Source organism: Rana temporaria, chromosome 1 (genome assembly GCF_905171775.1).
Source record: "Rana temporaria chromosome 1, aRanTem1.1, whole genome shotgun sequence".
Taxonomy (NCBI): domain Eukaryota; kingdom Metazoa; phylum Chordata; class Amphibia; order Anura; family Ranidae; genus Rana; species Rana temporaria.
In genome coordinates, this window is record NC_053489.1 from 288110410 (window position 1) to 288134437 (window position 24028).

General features: G+C 40.6%; 1 protein-coding gene across 3 annotated transcripts in view; it reads right to left on the minus strand.

Annotated features, from left to right (window-relative positions):
- Nucleotides 1–24028, minus strand: part of PIP5K1B (phosphatidylinositol-4-phosphate 5-kinase type 1 beta) — a 223954-nt gene that overhangs the window by 60767 nt on the left and 139159 nt on the right. For all 3 annotated transcript variants that reach the window (XM_040356933.1, XM_040356941.1, XM_040356928.1), the window contains exons 5-7: nucleotides 19250–19367; nucleotides 14599–14751; nucleotides 12025–12324 (exon numbers count right to left, since the gene is read on the minus strand). In XM_040356933.1, coding sequence (XP_040212867.1) covers nucleotides 12025–12324; nucleotides 14599–14751; nucleotides 19250–19367 — 571 coding nt within the window. The remainder of the gene's footprint in view (nucleotides 1–12024; nucleotides 12325–14598; nucleotides 14752–19249; nucleotides 19368–24028) is intronic.

Consider the following 24028-nt stretch of genomic DNA (forward strand, 5'->3'; position numbering starts at 1 on the left):
AAGACGAGCCTGAAGTCAGTGCAGGGAGACAGGCGTTAGGCTGCCCTGTGTGGCTGTGATGGTATATCCAAAAATCAGAAGTCTGCCCAAAGACGATGTGTCCAGCTGGAGTAGTGAAAGGAGCTGTCAGTCCAACCGTTGTGTCAGCCAATCGGGATGCATTTCAGAAGCTTAACCACGCCTCCTTCATCAGCATGATTGTTTGAAAATACCTTTATAGTGCTGCATAGAGCTTCATGTGCGTGTAAAGGCAGATATCCCAATACTTTTGTCAATATAGTGTACTTCAGAATAAGAAAATATTGTCTAAAGACAGGAGACCTGCACTCTTTTTTTTGGTGTACTTTGTATATATCTTTCAGTGCTGTGAAGTAATCCAATGAAATTTTGCCTCTATGCAGACTCCTCCTGTAATGAAGACTGGTCACTGCTGTTCCCTCTCCTTTTGCAGGTTGACAGGTCTTGTCTCCGCCCCCCTGCAGGGTCCCTCCCACAGCTCTGTTCTCTACACATGGTATGTGCAACATAATGTTACTGGGTTTTCAAAGTCCTTTAGTGTACAGAAAGTGGATTTATATCCCTTATGACTAGTGAGGAATACATTTAGGTGAGCGTTTTTGTGTCCAGGAGTTCAGTTCAGACAAAAGTCCACACAGTGTGGTTGGGTGTGTGCCACACTAAACATCTATCATGTGTGCATGACAGGTCTGCTGATCTCCTGTATAAACATAGGTGTGGCTAAGGCACTGCTTGACCAACTGTTAGCAGTGTACACGTGAAATGTTTCTGAACATACATACAACTTTTTGCTGCCAACTGCTTGGGATGGAATCAACCTAGTGTAAATGAGGCACTGGTCAACAAGGGGTCAAATGATGTCCTCACAACCAAGTCAAATCTTACGCTGGATGACAGTGCGCTCATGCTGAAAATCATTGGCTTGTGAATGTTATTTCAGTTACCTTCTAACTCTCAGGCATGTTTCTATAGCACTGTCAGTTGAAGAATGAGAATTCAGAATGAGTTCCTGATATGGATGTTTGTTATTCAAATGAGGCTAGTGCTGTATTTCCACCTCATTTACATTTGGGTGGAACGCATAAAAAAAGGTACATAAAAGCAGCTTAGCATCTTGAAATAAGTTTTGTGCCAATATTTTTGATTCATCAAGCAGCACAACCTAAGGCAAAGATAAAATTCTACAGATTTATTTTCTAAATAGAGTTCTTTAGCTGCTCTACACGTGACAGACACGCTTCAAGTGTTTTTTAACTGCAGGTTTTGCGTTTTTCGCATATACACTATTGTGAATGGGGCTAATTTTGTCATTTATTGACATTATAAAATAATTCTCAAGGATGCCGCTGCCTAAAGAGGACCTTCACCTTGTAAACGAGCAGGGCCCTCTGATCCCTCCTTTATTGAATTGTATTGTGACTGTACTGTCTTCCCTGATGTAAAGCGCTGCGTAAACTGTTGGTGCTATATAAATCCTATATAATAATAAACAAATTTAAAAGTCAGAACTACAAATACTGTAGCTGCTGACTTAAAAAACTCATCTACCTGTCCCAGGATCCAATGATATCCTCACCCTACCCGACTCTTTGCCGGTCTTCAGGTCCAGGCGCCAGAACCTTAACTGTGGGAAGCCAGCTGTGACTCCTTGAGGCTTCACAGCCGGCTGCCCACTGCGCATTTGCAAGCCTCACTGAACCCCCATGAGTGATCCTGCAGTCTTCTTGGACTTGTGACATGTCCCAAGAGGCTGCGGGGAGAGCTGGGGGGTGAACTTCTGCTCCGATAGCCTAGGCAGGTGATTTCGAAAGGTACCTGCCCCCCCATTAAAAAATACATTTCAAATATGGTAAAGGTGGGGAGGAAAGGCAGCAGAACTTTTGGGTGACGTTTCCAGTTTAACATATGCAGCAATATGATACAGTAGACACATACCCAAATCTGCAACACTGCTCCAAACTACCTCTTTTCGTTGTTCAAGGGGTGGTAGGGTGCCATCTCCTACAGCCAGTTTCCACTTCCAACAAAAGTGTAAAGAAAAAAAATCCATCTTATGTTCTTTGTATTATTTTATTCCAAGAAAACCAAAGTAAATGTATAGACACATTTCACCCCTAAGGCCTTCACAGGGGTTAGAATAGGTACCTACTCTAATCCCTGTGAACAAGGGTGAAACATGTTTAGGGTGTATGGTATGTTGGGTGGAGACAGGATGTATGCATTTACTTTGGTTTTCATAGAGTAAACCAATATGAAAAATGTAACAACTTAAGGACCACCCTATAACAGATATACTGCTACAGGGCAGCTCTTCTGCCCAAAAGCACACACACACACACACACACACACACACACAAAAGGCATTTGCTTTCAGACCCTGTGGGCTTGATTTACTAACATACGAAGTGAGGTGTGGGTCCACTGAAATAAACATTAACCATTCAACCTTGTAAGATGAAAGGCAATACAGCTTCATGTTGCTGCACTTCACGTAACTTTATACTTTATTAAGTCAGGCCTGGAACCAAAAATGATAACTTATATACAATCAGTAGTTGTTCATTGAGTGCCCACTGAAGAGATCTTTCCTAACTAAATGTTATAGTGACAACTGTCATCTACATTTGGGGCAAAAAAAAGGACTGGAATTATTTTGCAGAAGGATACACACTAAAAAAACAAAAACAAAAAACCTTGCCCACTGCAGTGAAAACAGAATAAAACACTCTGGATGGAGTTCCACTTTAAGATGCTAATAACTGCTCCTATTCATATTGTACGCTAGGTCTTATGTTATCCCTATTTTCTTAGTGTCCGGAGCTGCTTCTGGAAACCATAAACAGGTGACAGCAGTGCTATTGGTAGGCTTCTCTACTGTTACAATGGAACAGAAATGAGTGGCAAGGTCAGGTATTGTAGTACACTGACAGAATATATATTGGCCTATACAAGCAATAAAGAAACCACATGTGCCCACCAGGAATAGATTCAATTCAAAACCCAATCTGGCAGTGTCTGGGTTAGTATGCGATGTAAGGGTGAATGTGAACAATCAGATGTGACTGCGCTGAAAGGAAATGAAATATCCCTGAAAGCTGCTTTGGTATATATGAACCACCCACTGTCTAGTTTGATCTGTACTGATAAAGCACAATTTAAAATGTCTTTATTGGATTTAATTTACCGCTTTCCCACATGCCAATCATTATATATTACAAGCCTGGAAAAACCTATTAGCTTGGATTACTGTTGTTGAAGGGATATCTACGGTAGTTAAGAATAAATGGATTAATCTGTCCCACAGGTAATAAGAGCAACATCTAAATATACACCTACCAGCCATAACATTATGACCACGGACATGATGTTCCTGGTCTGCAGTCGTCAAGACCTACCAAATGTAGTCTAAGGTAGGAAAACTGGCGAAAACGGCGACAGGGTCATGGACAGCCAAGGCCCACTGATGCACATGGGGAGCAAAGATTGGCCCATGTAGTCCAATCCAATAGCATTAGCTGAAATTGCTTAAAAAGTCAATGCTGGTTCTGACATTAAAGTGTTAGTAAAGTCCACTTTTGAACTTGTACCTACAGGAAAGGCTATAATAAGGCTTACCTGTAGGTACAGTGAATATCTCCTAAAACGTGCACTGTTTAAGAGATTTTTACATGAGATGTAGCCGGGTACGTCACTGGCACATGCACTCTGAAGGGACGGCATACCTGTGACATACAGTACTGTGGCTGCCATTATTTTCCAGCACTGCCTTAACCCTCTTGGGCATGGAGTTCACCAGAGCTTCACAGGTTGCCACTGGAGTCCTCTTCCACTCCTCTATGACGACACCATAGTGTGGTGGTGTATGATAGAGACCTTACGCTTCTCCACCTTCCATTTGAGGATGTGCCACAGATGATCAATAGGGTTAAGGCCTGGAGACATGCTTGGCCAGTCCATCACTTTTATCCTCAGCTTCTTTAGCAAGCACCTCCCGGAGGTGTGTTTGGGGTCGTTATCATTTTGGAATACTGCCCTGTGGCCCAGTCTCTGAAGGGCAGGGATCATGCTCTGCTTCAGCATGTCACAGTACATGTTGGCATTCATGGATCCCTCAATGAACTATAGCTCCCCAGTTCCGGCAGCACTCATTCTGCCCAAGACCATGACACTCCCACCACCATGCTTGACTGTAGGCATGACACACTTGTCTTTGTACTCCTCACCTGGTTGTCGCCACACACGCTTGACATCATCTGAACCAAATAAGTTTATCTTGGTCTCATCAGACCACAGGAAATGGTTCCAGTAATCCATATCCTTAGGCTGCTTGTCTTCAGCAAACTTTTTGCTGGCTTTCTTGTGCATCATCTTTAGAAGAGGCTTCCTTCTGAGATGACATGCAGACCAATTTTATGCAGTGTCTGGCGTATGGTCTGAGCACTGACAGGCTGACCTACCACCCCTTTAACCTCTGCAGCAATGCTGGCAGCACTCATACATCAATTTTCCAAAGACAACCTCTGGATATGACGCTGAGCATGTGCACTCAACTTCTTTTGTCAACCATGGCGAGGCCTGTTCTGAGTGGAACCTGTCCTGTTAAACCGCTGTATGGTCTTTATGGTCACTGTGCTGCAGCTCAGTTTCAGGGTCGTGGCAATCTTCTTATAGCCTAGGTCATCTTTATGTAGAGCAACAATTGTTTCAGATCCTCAGAGAGTTCTTTGCCATGAGGTGCCATGTTGAACTTCCAGTGACCAGTATGAGAGAGTGAGAACAATAACAAATACATTTAACACACCTGCTCCCCATTCATAAACTTTTTTTAAAACCAACGAGTCACACCGGAGAGGGAAAATGGCTAATTGGGCCCAGTTTGGACATTTTCACCTAGGGGTGTACTGTAATTTCCGATGAAACAATTCCATCTGACTTTTTTCATCGGAAAATCCGATCATGTGTATGTGGCATAACAGCTAGTTAAAGCAACCAAAACATCTGAACGTGTACAATGCCTTTAATAGATACAAAACTGCAGGTATGTGTCTTTTTGTACCTGTCTGAAGTTCAAAATTTACTATGAACACAAAAAAAGACCTGTAAAAGTGAACATCAAACTATTTTAAGGTATTGCTCTTTCTAATAGTAATTCATGAAATGGGCAGGATGTGGTGTCAATGTGTAGCTTTCATCTCACAACAGAACACAATAAATACCCTCTAATATAACAAGAGACTAATATAGGCTACCAAGATCATACAGAAAAAATAATAATATTAAAAGAGAATACTTATGAGTAAAAATAAATGCAGCTGAGGTATCATAGGTCAAGCATATAGTTCATAACCAGAACCATATATGCATGGTTGGTTTTGTGACAAAGCAGGGCAACTGACACATTTCAAAGCCAACTTCTTATTCAGAGGTGCCTCAAGCAGTTAAATAGAATGTACTATAATTGAGAAAATGACAATACATTAAATTAGTTTTAAGTATATAATACATACAATCGGTTAGATAATATATGCATAACATAGATAGCGTCTTACGTTGAATTAACTACTCACCTAAAGGTGCACTGAAGCATATGTATACAGCTGCTGGATAAAAAGGTTAAAACTAAGCCTGATGACATTTCACAAATTCATGCAAAAGGGACCTAGGAAAAAAAAAAAACAGATCTAACATCCTACAGGGTGTTTTCCCTGCATGAATTTGTATACATATGCTGCTTTAGTGCACCTTTAGGTCAGTAGTCAATACAAAGTAAGGCCCTACCTATGTAATTCATATATTATCTAACAGATTGTATGTATTCTATACTTAAAACTTTTTTCATGTATTGCAATTTTTGCATTTATAGTTCATTCTATCTACTTGCTTGTGGCACCTCTATAGAAGAAGTTGGCTTCGAAATGCATCTGGTGTCCTGCGTTGTCACAAAACCAACCATGGATATATGGTTCTGGTTATGAACTATATGTTTGACCTATGATACCTCAGCCGCGTTTATTTTTTCTGTATGATCTTGTTAGCCTATAATAGTCCCTTGTTATATTAGAGGGTATTCATTGTGTTCCAATAGTAATTCTTTCACTCTGAGGCCCCATTCACACTCACGCATTGTGCTAACAGCGTAGCCGTAGGGTAGTCCATTCCTTTCCCAATTTTAACATTCTTGTGTGTTTTCTAGTAATGTTTTGGGGTGCCATTAACAATTAATAGCACCACATGATGTGCATTTTTTCACATGCTCCAGGAATGAGCACAGAAATGTGTAGTACATTTTTGGTCAATGGCAGATTCACTGCTTTATAAATATGCCTTCCGATGTAATAGCGAATTAACTATATGTACAGTTTTGTTTGGACATTGCATTATAAGTGGTAGTTTGCAGCTATCATAAAGAGAAAAACATATAGTAGAAAATAATCTACAAAGTCCTAGACCGTCTCATGAAATGTAATTTATAAATATTATATAGAACAGTAAGCACATCAGTTTATTTGTGAGATAAAAAAAATATTTTACTTGGGCAAAGACATTGCAGCCTCTTGTATAAAAACCAGGCTGTTGTAAATAAACATTAAATGGGGGCTGGTAAAAGATGGATGCTTTTGCCTGTCAACAAAGCCCAGACTGACTGATAGGATGATATCCTCCCAGTATACACAGCTGGCTATGAGATCACCACAAGGACACATCCACGCGACAGTTGCTATGCCTGTGCCAAGGGCATTTTACCAAACAATTGAAAGTATTTTTATTGGGGACAATAAACACTGGTATGCATGTTGCTGGGCTCACAGACCTAATGAGTCGCAATTTAACGTGCATATTAATTACTCCAATCACTGCAAAATGACTGCTAATTATAAAGTAAATTATATCTATTGATGTTTAATGCCGTTTTTGTGCATTGTATTAATCAAACACAGCAATTGTTGGCTCGCTGTTAGATGAGCTTCCTGGTTACTCTGGAGTTTGTGCGCCTGAAAACCACATAAAGAATGCAATCCAAAGAGAGATTCATTTTATAGCAGTCCCCTGCCTCATGTTACTTTGACCCTAGCAACTCTAGTAGCAAAATACAATAAATTTTTAATTGTGACCATGTCATGTCATAAAATGTTTGGTGCCTATTTGTAACAAACAAAATTTCAGTAAAATGGCTGCATTAAAAAAAAAAAAAGGCTGTAGGTTGGCAGGCATTGCATATACTTATTTAGCGGGGAACGGCAGAATTTAAATTGGTGTGTGATGGGTATCACTGTCAGAATACAATGTCCCAGGAGGGGGGGGGGTCCTCTATCCACCTCATTTGTGTGGATGGAGGAATCTGTGAAGCCTCGTACACACGACCGAGGAACTCGACAAGGCAAGTTTCTCCATTCCTGTCGAGGAAATAGAGAACTTGCTCTCTTTTTGGCTCGTCGAGTTTCTCGACAGTTTCCTCGATGAAAATGTACACACGACCGCTTTCCTCGGCAAAAAATATCTCCCAGCAAGTTTCTTGCTGGCTTTTGCCGAGAAGCTCTGTCGTGTGCACGAGGCCTGAGTTTTTTCTATGGCCAGCTTTATGCTGCAAAGAGACTAATGTTATTAGAGATTGTATTATTAAGAACGATGTACATTGAGACAGTCATGCCATAGAGCAGGGGTCCCAAACTTTTCAGTATGAAGGCAACAAGAATGGATAAGTCCCCTCTTCCATCCAACAGTACTACAGTACTAACAGAGTCCCCTCCTGGTACCCAGGAGTGCCCAGCAGGGTCCCCCCTTACCTAAAGGAATGCCCAGTAGAACCCCCTTATACCCAGGAGTTCCCAGCAGAGTGCCTCCTTATCTCTAATGCCACGTACACACGATCTGGCTTTTGCCCGACCAAAAGCACATCGGAATTCCAAAAGAATTTCATCGGAGTAAAATAGAACATGTTCTATATTAAAACTCTGATGGAATTCATCGGAATTCCGATGGAATTTCTCCGATGGGGCATACACACGGTCGGAATTTCCTATGGAAAAAGTCTGTCTAAGTTTTTCCAATGGAAATTCCGATCATGTGTACACTGCATAAGGCAGTATTTTTTTCTGCACTGGAACTGACAGCACTGGTGTTAACTAGGCCATTGTCCAGTGCGTTTTACTGTCTATGCGTTTTTGATGCAGAAAAAGAAAAATCTGGTGTGAAACTGGTGTGATCCGGTCCTTGAAGAAATGTATTTTTTTTTGCTTTAACCAGTCCACTGTAATCTCACTAACATGCCGTGGAGAAAGAAATGCGAGGTTGCACACACAATCATCTGTCAAACAGCTGCAATCTTACTCACAAGCGCTGTAAAGCTCAATTGGTCTGCATCATCTTTTTATTAAATTCCTATTTTATGTTTTCTAAGACCCCTCCCTTTCATGTCCTTGCCTTCCTGAATATCCCCTGCACATTATACATATCTTTAATCCAGCAATCTTCTGTACCGTGGTGGACCTCACTCCTTGAGATTTGATGACATGAATTTGCTGCACTGCCCAGGAGTAGTTTGAGCCCAGGCCAACATAATCTTGTCAAGTAAAGCTGGTGACTTTGCTCTTTCAATATGGCTACATATAAAAAGACACAATACTGTAGGTGCTAACACATTTCCGCTACACAGTCTTCCTCATAGCAGGATGCTATAAGGAATACTGTGTAGCGGAAACATGTTGAAAGGGGAATGTGCTATTGTGGGTCTCCAGCTCCTGGACTTTGTATATAGCGGTAGAGTTTGGGTAAACCTATTTCCACATGATCATGCACCCCAGGGGGGCATGCCCATAATGGCCAGGGTTCAAAGAAGGGTACTTGGATGTTTTGCCTCAAGTCATTTAACTTTGGAGAAGGTTGCCACTGAATTATAGAGTGGTAAGTCTGCGTAAGACAGCACCAGGAAAGAGGAGAGTGCGGTATTCATTTTCACACAAGCTATGCCACAGATTTTTTTTATATTTTGTCAAATGTGGCGTTTATAGTATCTACCATTCCATATACAAACCTATTTTATGAGGGTATTAACATTTAAAGTTGTTGACACTGTTAACTTAAAAAAAATCACCAGAGATCCATTCATTGAAGGTCTGAGAATGTAAGCCCAGTGTTTCTACTGTATACTGTTTCAAGCTGTCATTTTATTGTGATCACATCCTTTCCAATTCCCTAATCTAGTTCTATTGCCCATTCTGCCAGAGAAGTTACAGTTTCTAATTTCCAATGATGAGGAATCGCTGCTCTTGCTGCTGAAATAAAATGGCAAAGGATATCTTTCTAAATTATTTTAAAGGGGGGGCCTGATATTATAGATAGTAACGCTATTTTTGGTGAGTTACTTACAACATATATCAAATATGTTTTCCCAAAATGCTTTAATCGGTAGGCATTCCCACCATATGTGCGTCATTGTCCCTTTTGACTTATGACATCTCCTAAGATAAGCAGGGCATTTGTATAATCTAATAATCAATTTAAAACTCACTTTGGATATGAACTTGTTCTGCACCTTTAGCAAATCAAGTTCAGTGTGTGTTTTTGGGTATATCTAACATAATTGCAGTTTTTTAACTCATTTGCTCATTCACAGAGAACCAATCAGAACCATTCATGTCCTTGTCTGTCTTCAGTAAAGTGAACTTCTTGCCCTGAATTACATGTACGCTGCTTTTTTAATGACCAAGCTTGTGTAAGTCTCTTGCTGAATATTATTTCAACCGGTATTAACAAGTGGGTGATTATGGGCTTTACGTGAAACTAGTGGCAGCAGTTCTGACTGGTTTTGATTGAGTGTTGAGATTAAATAAGCAATAAGAAAATTTATATAAATGAATCAGCTACAATGCAGAGGGTCACGAGTCCATAAAACTTTATACTAACCTCATCCACACCTTATATACTGTAACTGTAACTTAAAAATGTGTATATTTATGTGACAACATTGTAAAAGTAAACTGTATAGTAGTCAAAGCACATCCCAATGAAATAACACACTCTTGTGTCTTCCCTAGAATGCTTGTATCTTAAGTGGCAAAAAATACTACATGGGCACTTGCTTCAATTGGTGCTGAACTAGCCTGCTAAAAAGGCTAAATTTCGACCATCTATGGCCAGCTTTAGTCTAGCAATGATGCAGGTGAGAAATACATAGTAATTAGATCTGACAGACACAAGTAGGTAGAGCATTCATAGACATACAGAAAGTTTACCCGCAGTTTGGAGCTGATGTATTTCATCATTTTAACATCCCCACATTTGAAATGCAATACAGAGTGCAATACAAGGCATGGATTGGATCCCATGTGACCCAGAACAGAAAGTTGAGTTTTCCCTTTGGCGCATATGGACAAGCTAACTCAAGCAATGCACGGACACAGGGGGATACATCAGCCCTGACACAACAGCCACATATGAGCCCACCATTACAAGGTAATGCAAACTAACAGCACATGGAATATAAGTGCAATTAATACCTAGTTAAAACAACAAAAGCAATTGAAAGTTTACAATGCCTTTAAGAAGATTAATTTTAAAGAGATACTGTCACCTTGTGTATTAAAGTGTCTCTGAAAAGGGTATCCCCTGAAAAATGTATTTACCTTATCTGTGCTCTTTGCAACTCCTGACTCATCTGCAGCCAGCCCTTAGGTATATTGGAAACTCGGAGGAGTAGTGACATCACTCCCCTGATCAAGTGACAGTACTTGGCTGTAAGGCCCGGGAAATGCAACCAGGAGGCAGGTCCCATGCTCCTCCCTACCCTAAAGTCCTATAGCTGTGGAGGAGCGAGGGGATGCAAGGAAGGTAAAGTAAGTATATAGAGGGTCAGGGGATGGCCTTAACAGAGACACTTTCACTTTGCCGTTCATGGGCAATGTGATATTTCTTTAATTTCCTGAACTGGAAGTGAGGAGAAACCTTTTCATTGGGCACAAAGACAGCATTTAAAACCTGACAGAGGTTCAAACTCTTCCCAGCTTTTAGCAAAAAATAACATTTTGCTGCAGTGTTTTGACGCAATTTGATGTGTGCCACGATATTACTACATTAAGTGATTATTCTTATATTCACTACAAAATTACACCATCACACAGATGTGACTGTAGAGCCAGGCCTTAAAACTTCATAAGTATGAAACCCTCCACTTTCACTGTAAAGCAGGGGTGCCCAACAGCTGGCCCTGTGATGTGGCCCACGACCTCCTGCTCTGGGATGGTGGGTCGGAAAGTCCAGATTGCAGGTTATCTACACGCAATCCCAGAGCATCAGTGTTGAGAATTGAGCCCTGGTGCCCTGCGTGGCTCTGAAATGTTGACTTTGACCCCATTTTGAGTAATCCTTGGTTTGCTGGTGACACTTCTCCACTGGGATTGTCTATGGTTTACCAGCCTGTGGTCATTACAGTACACAGGAAAACCGAATAGCCATTCTCAGGAACATGTGCATGGGGGAATATTGCATTTGAACTAGTCGCAAGGTCACTGAGGCCTGCACACATGAGTGGCTCGAAGGTGACCCTGCAAAGCTGCGGTGCAACCCTCAAGGCAAAACTGAAGCAGAGAGAAAACTCCAAGGCAGAATGCAAAACAGTGGCAGCCTGCAGAAAGAACTCCCAGAGCAAACACAATACGCCCTGCATTTTGTTGTTGTATATTGCATTTCACCATGAGGTTTTTATAACACTTTATCGAGCTACAGAAAAATACATGTATGCCTCTTTTACCTCTCATTCTTTCACATTTCAGCTTTCACAAAGATAAGGAAGATTTTGCTGTTCATTCACCAAACCAAACCAAATATTTTAAGCACTTTTATATTAGAATGATTTGTTGTAGTTCTTACTCAGGAACTAGAAGCTGTCATAAATTTATGAATTCCTAAAACACTGCTGTAAATTGTTTCCTCAAAACACTGGTGGACTGTAGTATGATAAACTACAGAAAACAGTCATAAATAAACACAGGAAGCCAGAACTTTACTCACACGACAGTCTCTCTGTAGTGTTTTCATCAATGCACTGTAAGTCTCAGGATCAAAATATATTCCTTCGGGCATATCTTGCATAAAATCCAGGTCTTTGTATGTGGGGGTAGATTTCTCCCGTTCTTTCCGAGATGCTCTCCGCTTATATGTGGAACCCTTGAGGTCATATTTATAATGCATTTTCATGGACCGTGGCAGTACATTGTTCATTACAACAAGTCGAATGTTTATGCCTCCAGACTGAAGACAATATAGTCCATAAAATTTGGGCAGCAAGGTCCGGGGGTTTTGGTTCAAGTTCTAAATTCAAATTCACACACACACACATAAAAAAAAAAAAAAAAAAAAGAAATCTGAGTGACAGAAATCTACAAACATTAAAAAAAATAAAGAAAGAGAAGTGCTGGGAAGAAATGAGAAGGTCTAAAGATGGGGTTGATACACTAAACTAAATATTGGCAAACTCCATTTCAAGATCATATGCAGCAATATACATAGACGCAATGTATGCCAGTCATATAATATTAATTCCAGAACAGTAATGACATATATCCAAGCATGGATCGAAACAGATGTCCTCCGTCAATCACTAAAACCATGATACAGTGGCTTGGCAAATTTCAGCTCTACTGTATAATAAGCTCAGTTGAACAGTGGACACTTATATCTCATCTTCTAAGGATATTATCCTTTCTCAGATTAGAGGACTTTAGATGAGACAGTTGACAGGTAGGGGTTGAGTTTGAAAGTAATCAAGTTTATTGCATGTATATAGTACTGATACCTCACAATGTGAAAGGTAGCATGAGCATGTGCATGCACATGACATAACCTACATAATATATGTACATAACAGTCAACATGATAAACTTCGCAAAGTTGATCATAACAAATAGCATTGTATGGACTGGATAACATATAGCAACAGCCCCCACTTACACCGCAACTTGGTATATTGTAAGTACCCAGAACTGGCACTTTGTGTCTGCTGGTTGCACATTATCAAATTCTTATATTATCATACTCTGTTATTTCAGATGTCCTTTAACATCCGCCCCTGATGAAGTGGTATTCACAGAAACGCGCCGGGCACCAAGGATGTAGCTACTTGCTAATAGGACTTTACTCTATACATTTTTATGATTTATATACATTTTTTACATATTTTTACACCCTGTTGCTATATGTTGTCCAGTCCATACAACGCTATTTATTATTATCAACTTTGCCAAGTTTATCATGTTGACTGTTATGTACATATATTATGTAGGTTATGTCATGTGCACATGCTCATACTACCTTTCACATTGTGAGACATCAGTACTATATACATGCAATAAACTTGATTATTTTCAAACTCAACCCCTACCTGTCAACTGTCTCATCTAAAGTCCCAAATTCCCCCCTCCTTATTGCCTATCCGGGATGGAAGCACTTTCCCCAGGTGCTTCATTTAAAGTCCCAACCCGTTTTTTTTTTCTCAGATTAGAAAACCTCATATATTGTCATCCATGCATTCCGTGTTGCATTCTGGAACACTAGCTCATGACACACAGGCCATTCTGCCGCTAGTGACTAATGACCAATGGCAGGATTACTAAAAAGGTCGCCTGTCTGTCTTTATGGAATTACTCCTTCTATAGCCACACTCAGCAAGATGGCCTGAACATTGTTGAATCTCGATCGTTAATGATGGGGTGGGAGGTGCATATCACTGCTTCAGCTACAGAGGAAGCAATTTCTTAGGGACAAAACACCAATGAAAAAAAGGTCATCCAAGAAGCGCTGGGACTATAATATAAGTTTAAACAAGGTAGTAAGAGGGCAAAAAACATTTGAAGAGCCTACTGGCTTAGGTTAGCCTGCATTTATGGAAGGCGTGCCAGACCAAAAGAAAGGAGTCAAAATGTTTTTATTGATATTCTGTTAAAAGACAGTAAACATGTTTCAGGGGCCAAAGGAACTCTTCATCATGGCTTCAGTTAAAAATGGGAACCTTGAGTGGACTCCTATTTTGACTGCTGATGTAGATACTCCTGGCCACTCAAGGTCCTAACAATTTCCTAATTTCACTTTGGGATTAATAAAGTATTCTGTAGTCCTCATTTTTAATTTTTTGCATAAACAGTTTTTTGTGCAGTTCTAATTTTTAACTGAAGCCCTGATGATGGGGAAGTTCCTTTAACCCAAGAAACACGCTAGCTGTTTTTTAACACATCATCAATAAATTAAGTTGGACTCTTATCATTTGGTCTGATGCTCCTTCCATATATGCATGTCTTTTCTTCGGGACAAAACAGGCAGCCTATTAGCAATCCTGCTGCTGGTGACTTTGACAAATTGTCAGCACCAGGATCGCTAGTGGCATCTTCACTTGTTATCAGCCTAAATTGAGCTTATGAAGTCTACTAGAAAGTACCAGCAGCAAGTATATACAGTATAAGCAGCGTAAGCAACAAACGAAAGCTACATGATAAACCTATCATCTTACGTCATTGTTTTTTTTAAATACTGTATTTTCTTAAAACATTCTGTAGCATGCTCGCTCAACACATTATTCCTGAGTTAACTCACCATGTAATAGCCAGGAAGCAATTTCTGAAGAAACTCTGCTTCTTTGTGCTGTACAGTTTTGATAATAAATTCATCATCTCTGGTTACGTAAAAGATGGAGCCACTTGCACCTGGGTTGGACAGCTCAATCAAAGGCTGACTGCACAGTGAATACTAAAAAGTAAATAAATAAGACATTAATATTTGAGTTAGCTTCAACACTGCTGTAAAGAAATCCCAAGAGCAGAAAGAGACAAGTGATCAGGAGATCTGACTACCAAATGATTGTTCGGGAACATACATAATTGCACATGATTGATTTGAGTGCACAGACAGACACCCTTTGTGCCATCCTTATCTTGGGGAAATTAAGGCATTTCCTCTTGTTTGTGTGTTTTCTATACCATTTACAGTTCACGTTGCTTTTAATTTGATAAAAAACGCATCACAAATGTGACAACTGGTTTCTAACTGGCTGCCACTGGCAACTGATACAACTTTAATGAATGCAGAGCATAAGCATACAATGTAGAATACTAGACCTCAGACAAACCAAAAGATGTTGACAACAGAGAGAGGGAGAAGACTTCTTAGGCAGTGAACAGAGTGCTTGGAACAATCACTGTGCATCCATATCAGTGTCTCCTCCACCAGAGATACAGGCCGCTTACCTTAAAGGGGTTGTAAAGGATTTTTTTTTTTTTCATAATAAGCATCCTTTAACTGCAGACATTCCTCTTTTCACTTCCTCATTGTTCGTTTTTGCTCAGAAGTTGCTCTATTTCTTCTCTGTTCTGTTCACTTCCTGCTTGTCTGATTGTTACTCACCACCGTGAAGGGAGGCTTTACTGCGGTGGTCAGTGACGTGCTCGCCCCCTCCTTGACGTGCTCGCCCCCTTCTGGGAACTACATCTGTGCGGCAGGACGCTCTCTACGCGTTAGAGACTTCAAGGAGGTGTGAATTACTGGGCGTGCCGCAATGCATACTGGGAAATGTACTTCTTACATGAACGAGCGCCGCAAACCAGGAAGTAAATGAGTACAGAAACTGGAACGCCGGAGGTGATATAGATGAAGGAATTTAATAGGTATTTACTAGTTTTTTAACAGAATCATTACACTATTCTGTCTGTATACCTTGCAGACATAAATGTTTTCCTTTACAATTCTTTTAACGAATGGACCTCTGAGCAAACAGAAGGTCAATCAAGCAATCCCTTAACCAGGGTAATTGTAAAGTTGAGAGGGATATCTTCATGTGTGGTCCTTCACTCAGTCTCCTCAGTCAATTAATGGCCTCCAAACTCACTCATAGGCATACATTGGTTCATGTGAAGATGCAAAAAAAATGCATAGTGCTCTCCATATACATAAAACAAGAATTTAATAAAAAAATTGAAATTACTCACAAAGACGGCCCTCTATCCCAGTGCTCGGATTCAGGTCATGTAATAAACACATATAAAAACCAGGTAGGTGGCTGTCCTGACATCACATAGCCCCCCGCACGTGTATCATCCGTGGGTAAGGACTTCCCTTAGTAAGTTAAGGAAGTCCTTACCCACGGACGATACACGTGCGGGGGGCTATGTGATGTCAGGACAGCCACCTACCTGGTTTTTAGATGTGTTTATTACATGACCTGAATCCGAGCACTGGGATACAGTGCCGTCTTTGTGAGTAATTTCACCTTTTTTTATTAAATTAGTGTTTTATGTATATGGAGAGCACTATGTATTTTTTTTGCATCTTCACATGAACCAATGTATGCCTATGAGTGAGTTTGGAGGCCATTAATTGACTGAGGAGACTGAGTTAAGGACCACACATGAAGATATCCCTCTCAACTTTACAATTACCCTGGTTAAGGGATTGCTTGATTGACCTTCTGTTTGCTCAGAGGTCCATTCTTTAAGGTGAGCGGCCTGTATGTCTGGTGGAGGAGACACTGATATGGATGCACAGTGATTGTTCCAAGCACTCTGTTCACTGCCTAAGGAGTCTTCTCCCTCTCTCTGTTGTCCTCTATTGTCAACATTTTTAGGCCTCAGCACTCCATACTCTTGGACTGTCCATGTGATTCTATTTTCAGAGCTACACTGCATTTATATGCGTTTTATCTAAGGACTTTTTTTTATATTGACCTCCAGTATTCAGCTGCAAAGGTTAGGATTGGTTTTGCGTTGTCTGATTTCTTTTACTCAGACAAACCACACTGTTTTCTGTGCTTGAGAATCACAAAATGTGAATTGCCTTGACTCTATGTGAACAGTTTTCAGGTCAAGGTTAAAAGGTGCACACACAAAATTTCTGGAAATGAAATGCATAAACTTGTCAATTAACTCACAAGTGCTCTCAATTAGAATTTAATGAGAAAAAATACTTAGGGGTATTAAGGTCTAATTATATGTTTCCATGAAATAATTACTACAATCAATGGTTACAAAAATATCAATTATATTAAGACCAAAGATTGTAATATGTTTCGACAGCTTTTAACCCATTTGGATATAACAGAAGTGCAGCTTGAATCCTGCTAAACCTTTCAGAGTACAAAGAACAAGACATTGAAGGAACAAAGGTAAACTCTTGATCTGGTGAAGTGCAAAATTGTACATAGCAGTTTACTATTTATATCTACATATATATTTAAAGTGGTTCTAAAGGCAGAAGTTTTTTTTTTTTTACCTCTATGCATTTTATGCTTGAAGGTAAAAAAAACTTCTGGGTGCAGCCAATACTTACCTGAGCTCCATCTCGATCCAGCAACGTGCATAAGAGCAGCGGCTCTGCTGGGTTTCTATCTCCTCATTGGCTTACAAAGCAGCGGGCGTCATTGGCTCCCACTACTTTCAATCACAGCCAGTGAGCCAATGAGGATAGAGTGGAGCCACGCTCTGTGGGTGAAAGGACAATGTCCACTCAAAGGAGCGTGGCTCGGGAGCGAGCCTACTCCATTGCCTCCATAGCAAGAGGCTTGCTACTGGGGGCACTGGACAAGGGGGAGGAGCCAGGACCGCTGTCAGGGGACCGAAAAAGAAGAAAAAAAAACATTACGCAGAGCAGGTAAGTATAACGTGCTTCTTATTTTTATTGAAACATTACAACCATTAGAATCACTTTAAGTACCTTCAGTGGAAATCATAAAGCTGATTTTCTCCCAGCAGAGTTCACAAAACATTACACAGGACTCTGTATCTTACTTAATCCTTTTTTGACCAGTGGTAATGGATGTCTAGGTGTCAAGGCAGACTTACCAGCCTCTATATGCGTCAGTTGATTTAAGTATAATTCTATAACTAATTTTAGCTGGTTGAGCAATGTTTTTAGTGCCCCCCAACCACTCCTCCTTAAGCTGCAAAGGTACACACAAGGGAGTTTACATGCCATGGCTGCAATGTTTCACAACCGCTGAAAGATTTATCCCTGCTCTCGCATACCACTGCCTAATGCTGCACATTTAATCATATAAGAACATGCTGCAAGAACCCCGCAACCAATTGCAATAGCGGGCACACAGCTTGCATTCTGGGGTGATCATCTGTCCCTAACTGGAGGTAATGTGATATCAGAGGACTATCTTACAGTGCCGGCTGCTGTCAGCCTGTCATTGTTCTGTACAGGCTCAGCAGCCGCAACTGTCTGCTTCCACCTGTACATCCAGTAGCAAGTATCCAATGAACTCTTGAAGCAGCTGAAACATTTTTGCTGTGTAAATGAGGCCTAAGATTCCTTCTCCAGAGTAGTAAATAGTGAGTATGGATATTTTATATCCAATACGGCAGTCACTACCAGCTGTATGCAAGTCAGGCCTCGTACACACGACCGAGTTTCTCGGCAAAAACCAGCAAGAAACTTGCTGGGAGATATTTTTTTGCCGAGGAAACCGGTCGTGTGTACATTTTCGTCGAGGAAACTGTCGAGAAACTCGACGAGCCAAATAGAGAGCAAGTTCTCTATTTACTCGACGGGAATGGAGAAACTTGCCTTGTCGAGTTCCTCGACAGCCTAACAAGGAACTCGACAAGGAAAACGATGTGTTTCGCCCGTCGAGTTCCTCGGTCGTGTGTACAAGGCTTTAGAATTTTTCTACAGTTTTTATGCTAAACAATAAACTGTGCCTCAGCACCATTACATTCAGTGCAGGGTCCTGCCCTGGACTTGATAACATCAGGACCCTAGAACGCTGGAGCGTGGGGGAGATGAAGCCGTGGAGACCAGTCTAGCTGCTGGGTGGGACAGAGGATTGGGTACGTAAATAATTTTTTTCCCCTAGACCAAAACCAACAATTAACCCTTGCAATGTAGGCACAGTCCCACTACAAGGGATAGTTTTAGTAGCCCAGAGTTTGGTTTTAAAGTAATAATAAACCCTAAACAAATAGTTTACTGGGATAATTTATTTTATCGAGCACAATTTGTTAAGCTTTAAAATGCTGAGGGTTTATTTCTACTTTGTAGCGTCAGTTTATAAACTTATAAAAAAGAAAACAAAATAACACTGACCAAATCTGATTACATTTCCCTTCAAAGGCTTGTAATATATCTATCTAATGATGTAACTAAAAAATAGTTAGATGAGTTTGATTCTTATAGTACAGAATTATTATAGCGATTTGTCTATGAAAAGTGACCTTTTCCAAAAAGATATAAAATCAGGTACGATCCTTACCAAGTAATCATCAGGTTTTATACCAAAAAGCTCTCTGAAGTACCGGAATGCTAATGGTGCATATGTCTTAAATCTGAAGTCAGGATAATGATGAGCTGGGGTTAAGTTGCTTCCTTCTCTGTGCCATGGGGAAGAAGGGAGAGAAAATATAAGTTGTTAAATAGAAGTAAGCCAATATTAACTGAATAATTACATATATTCATTCACCACCAGAACTATTAAAACTTTAAAAGATTTATTTATTTTATTACATGTACTTATATAGTTTAATCAATTTACACAGTGATTTACAAATATATTGTACATTCACATCATTCCCTGCCCTCATGGAGCTTACATATTAAGGTCACTAACTCATGATTATACATACACATACTAGGGCCAATCTACCTACCAGAATGTCTTTGGAGTGTGGGAGGAAACTGGGATACCCAGAGAAAACCCACAAAGGCACAGGGAGAAAATGCAAACTCCAGGCAGGTAGTATTGTGGTTGGGATTCAAATTGACCACCACTTAGCCATTGTGCTGCCTAATTCCATGTTAAGACATTTAAAGAAACAGCGTTTTCAGTCAATTTCTAACCATGCTTTTGGCATTAAATTCTAGCACCAGACAGATCCCATAAAGGTAAGATGATGGTCTCCAGATCTAGCTTATTTCTCAAAACTAATACTAGAAGACTCCTACAGCTGCTGGTTCTTTTGGAATAGCTGATAAGCTGGGTTTAACATCAATTCCTTGGCATGATGTTACAACAGAAAGTCACTAGGAACCGATTAAAATGACCATCACATGATCTGCATGCACTCTGCCAGACTAGGCACAATTGCCATTCTTATGGATTCTAGAAGACACCTATATACAGTCAGGTCCATAAATATTGGGACATCAACACAATTCTAATCTTTTTGGCTCTATACACCATCACAATGGATTTGAAATGAAACGAACAAGATGTGCTTTAACTGCAGACTTTCAGCTTTAATTTGAGGGTATTTATATCCAAATTAGGTGAACGGTGTAGGAATTACAACAGTTTGTATATGTGCCTCCCACTTTTTAAGGGACCAAAAGTAATGGGACAATTGGCTGCTCAGCTGTTCCATAGCCAGGTGTGTTATTCCCCCATTATCCCATTTACAAGGAGCAGATAAAAGGTCCAGAATTCATTTCAAGTGTGCTATTTTCATTTGGAATCTGTTGCTGTCAACTCTCAATATGAGATCCAAAGAGCTGTCACTATCAATGAAGCAAGCCATCATTAGGCTGAAAAAAAACAAAACAAACCCATCAGAGAGCAAGCAGAACACAATAGTGCTGCAGGGGGGGGGGGGGGGGATTCCGCCATTAACACTGACTGTGCTGAAGGGGGAATCAAGCAATTTTCTTTCCTTCCATCTGTGTTGGAAGGGAAGAAAATTGCATAATCTATGGCCTGTCTGAGTTTCCAATTTTACTATTATCTCCCTAGCAGCAGGTGCATCTGCACACTATCTAACTGATAACTCTAATAAACGTAGGTTACCTGCTATTTTATAGCCATGCTGGCCTATATTGTGTTTCCTTCCAACAGACTTACGTGAATACGTTTTATAGTTCTGTTACAATATAAATCTGACAAGCATGTTTCGGTACCAGCACCAGAGTAATTCCAAAAATGGTAACATAGCACAACGTGCTTCATACTGTGCTATACTAAGATTTCCAACATTATTTCTAAAACCTAATTCGTCAATACGTTTTCTAATCTTTGACATGTTGGAGGATTTACAGCTTTTTAATGTTCAAAATATTTCAGAGAGTTGGATACAAAAATGTGCCGCAACCACCCTATTTGGAGCATGCATGAACATTACAGAAAAACAAACACAGATGTAATTTGCACCGCAGGAACCACAGTGTATGCATTTGTCAATGAGCCTATTTATCTATTATGTGTTTATTCGATAAGGCTCTGCAGAGTGCAAAGTACATTGAACCATAGCAACCAATCAGATTTCAGATTCGTGAAGTTGGATGACTAAAAGATGAATTCAGATTCAGATGCTATCTGGGCACTTTGCATTTTCTTCTTAGCCTAACTCCTACTGTGATTAATATGCAGGAGGGGAGTACGCTGTTCACGAATGTTGAGAATTAAGAATTACATAACATGAAAGTCTTCAAACTAGACCGATTGTTGTTGTTAGTCACGCGCCCCAGTGAAAATAAACATAGGGAGTCTACATGACAATTACGTAGTACTGGTATTTGTTTTTTATGTGAGTCACCTTGCTCCTGGCAAGACATAGCACAATTTTCCATTTGGAAATACCTGGTGCTAAATGGCACAGTTTGTCAGTGTAACTCAAAGGACTCATGGTCAGCAAGAAGCAATAGTTAAGTTGTTTCGTTTATTTTGTCTTCGTTTTCTGGAAGAAGTCAAAAAGAGAGTTCAAGCATAGTTTTTTGGGAGATGTATACTAATTATATATAACCATTTTTACATAACAGGCTTTCAAAGTGAATCATGTCACTTCTCTTGCGATCACATCCAACAATACTTGTGTATAGAAGATCTTGTTCCTTTTCTTTCAACTCTTTTGCATCCCTATATCAACCTTTCTCAATCGAGTTGCCACGGCACTCTGAGGTTCCATCTGAGGTTGTGAGGCCCCGTACACACGACCGAGTTTCTCGGCAGAATTCAGCCAGAAACTCGATCGGAGCCGTATTCTGCCGAGAAACCCGGTGGTGTGTACACTTTTGGCCAAGGAAGCCGACGAGGATCTCGTCGGGCCAAATAGAAAACATGTTCTCTATTTCCTCGTTAGTCAATGAGGAAACTTAGCTCGCCGAGATCCTCAGCGGCTTCACAAGGAACTTGACGAGCAAAACGATGTGTTTTGCCCGTCGAGTTCCTCGGACGTGTGTACGGGGCCTCAGGAGTGCTGTGGCATTCAGGTTGAGAAAGGCTGTAGATTAAGCTCCTGCTGTGCTGATGTACAGTTTGGAGCTCTGCCACTCTCTGCCCTGTATTGTGGCTGATGTATGGGTCTTGAATGGTACATCAGCACAGTGGAAACTTGATCAGGGGAACACTTAAAATGTCATTAAACCCACATCATAATAACCTATCAATAAATGGTGTATTACATGCTTTTCATACTCAGTCATTATGGGATTCAATTTTTGTATTCTGCAAAAAGCCTGGTTGATCCTGCTGTTCTCTATCTCTACATTTTGATTATGTTCCAATGCAGTTGGGGGATTTTGCAGTGTTGTTGGCAGCTCTGCACATGCTCAGTTTTCATTGAGTTTCTATTCTGACCATTATCTCCCTATCACATCTGAGCAGCCCATGTGACTATAGTGTCACACATGTGGGTGTATATACAGTGATAGCTCACTATCTCTCTCCTCCTCCATGCCCTCTAACCAGCTAAACACAATGGAGATGGGCTATTACATCTTGACTGATGGAGGCTTCTCCTTCCGGGTACTCTATAGCCTCGTACACACGATCGGATATCTGATGGAATCTAATCCGATAGATTTTTTTGTCGGATATCCGATGAAGCTGACTTTCATCAGTCTTGCCTACTAGGGGTGCAACGGATCAAAAAACTCACGGATCGGAACGATCCTCGGATCAGGAGTCACGGATCGGATCATTTTCGGATAAGCAAAAAAAAAAGTCCCTTTTCATCGGTCCAAAAAAATTAAAATTAAAATTATATATATATATATAATAACACACACACTTTATAGTCATTGTCAGAACTGGGGGAAAATAACATGCAGTAGTAGTAAATAATTAAATAATCTTGCTGTAAAAACAGCAAGATTGTACTTTTAACAAGTCTCTTTAACAAGCCTCTTTAATCCACCCTTGTGAATTGCTACTGTGCTGAGTGCTCTTTTTTTTTTCTTTCCCCTCTCCAAGTCTGCTTGCCAGAGCCCATTGCACAGCGTGACACGCCTCCCCGGGGAGGCGTGTCACGCTGGGCTCTGGCAAGCAGACTGGGTGGAGCAAGATGGCCGCCGCTCCGGAGCTAGGCCGAAGCCGGGGACTTTCCTAGGCCTAGGCTCCGGAGCGCTCCGCGGATCGCGGGGTGTGCCGATCCGAACGGGGTGACCCGTTCGGATCACGGATCGGTGACGATCCGTTGCACCCCTATTGCCTACACATCATCAGTCAAAAATCCTACCGTGCCAAAACGCGGTGACGTAAAACACTACGACGTGCTGAAAAAATGAAGTTCAATGCTTCCGAGCATGCGTCGACTTGATTCTGAGCATGCGTGGATTTTTGACCGATGGACTTCCACACAGACGATCGTTTTTTCTATCAGTTTTTTATCCATAGAGAAATTTTAAAACATGTTCTATTTTTTTTACCGATGGAAAACAAACCGATGGGGCCCACACACGACCGGTTTGTCCGATAAAAACAATGTTTTCATTGTGTTTATGAAGCGTTGAAAAAGCTTCATTAATGCTTGATAAATGCCCAAGAAAGTATTATAGAAGATATATATAGAAGAAGTGATCTACTTTGGGCAGTGGTGAGGTTGTGGTGTGATAGACATTTTTGTGAATTATCTGTTAGATGGATTCATATATTTTGATCTCTCTGACACTTGGCTTGGTCCAGCTCAACTTGTTAGAAAAAAAAAAGCTTTGCCACTGGCAAATGCCTCTGCTCCTGCCTGTATTGCTGGCTGGTTGATGCTTTTGCCTGCCCACAGAAGTAAATAGTATTACCACACAGCCGTTCTGTACAACAAGGAAATGG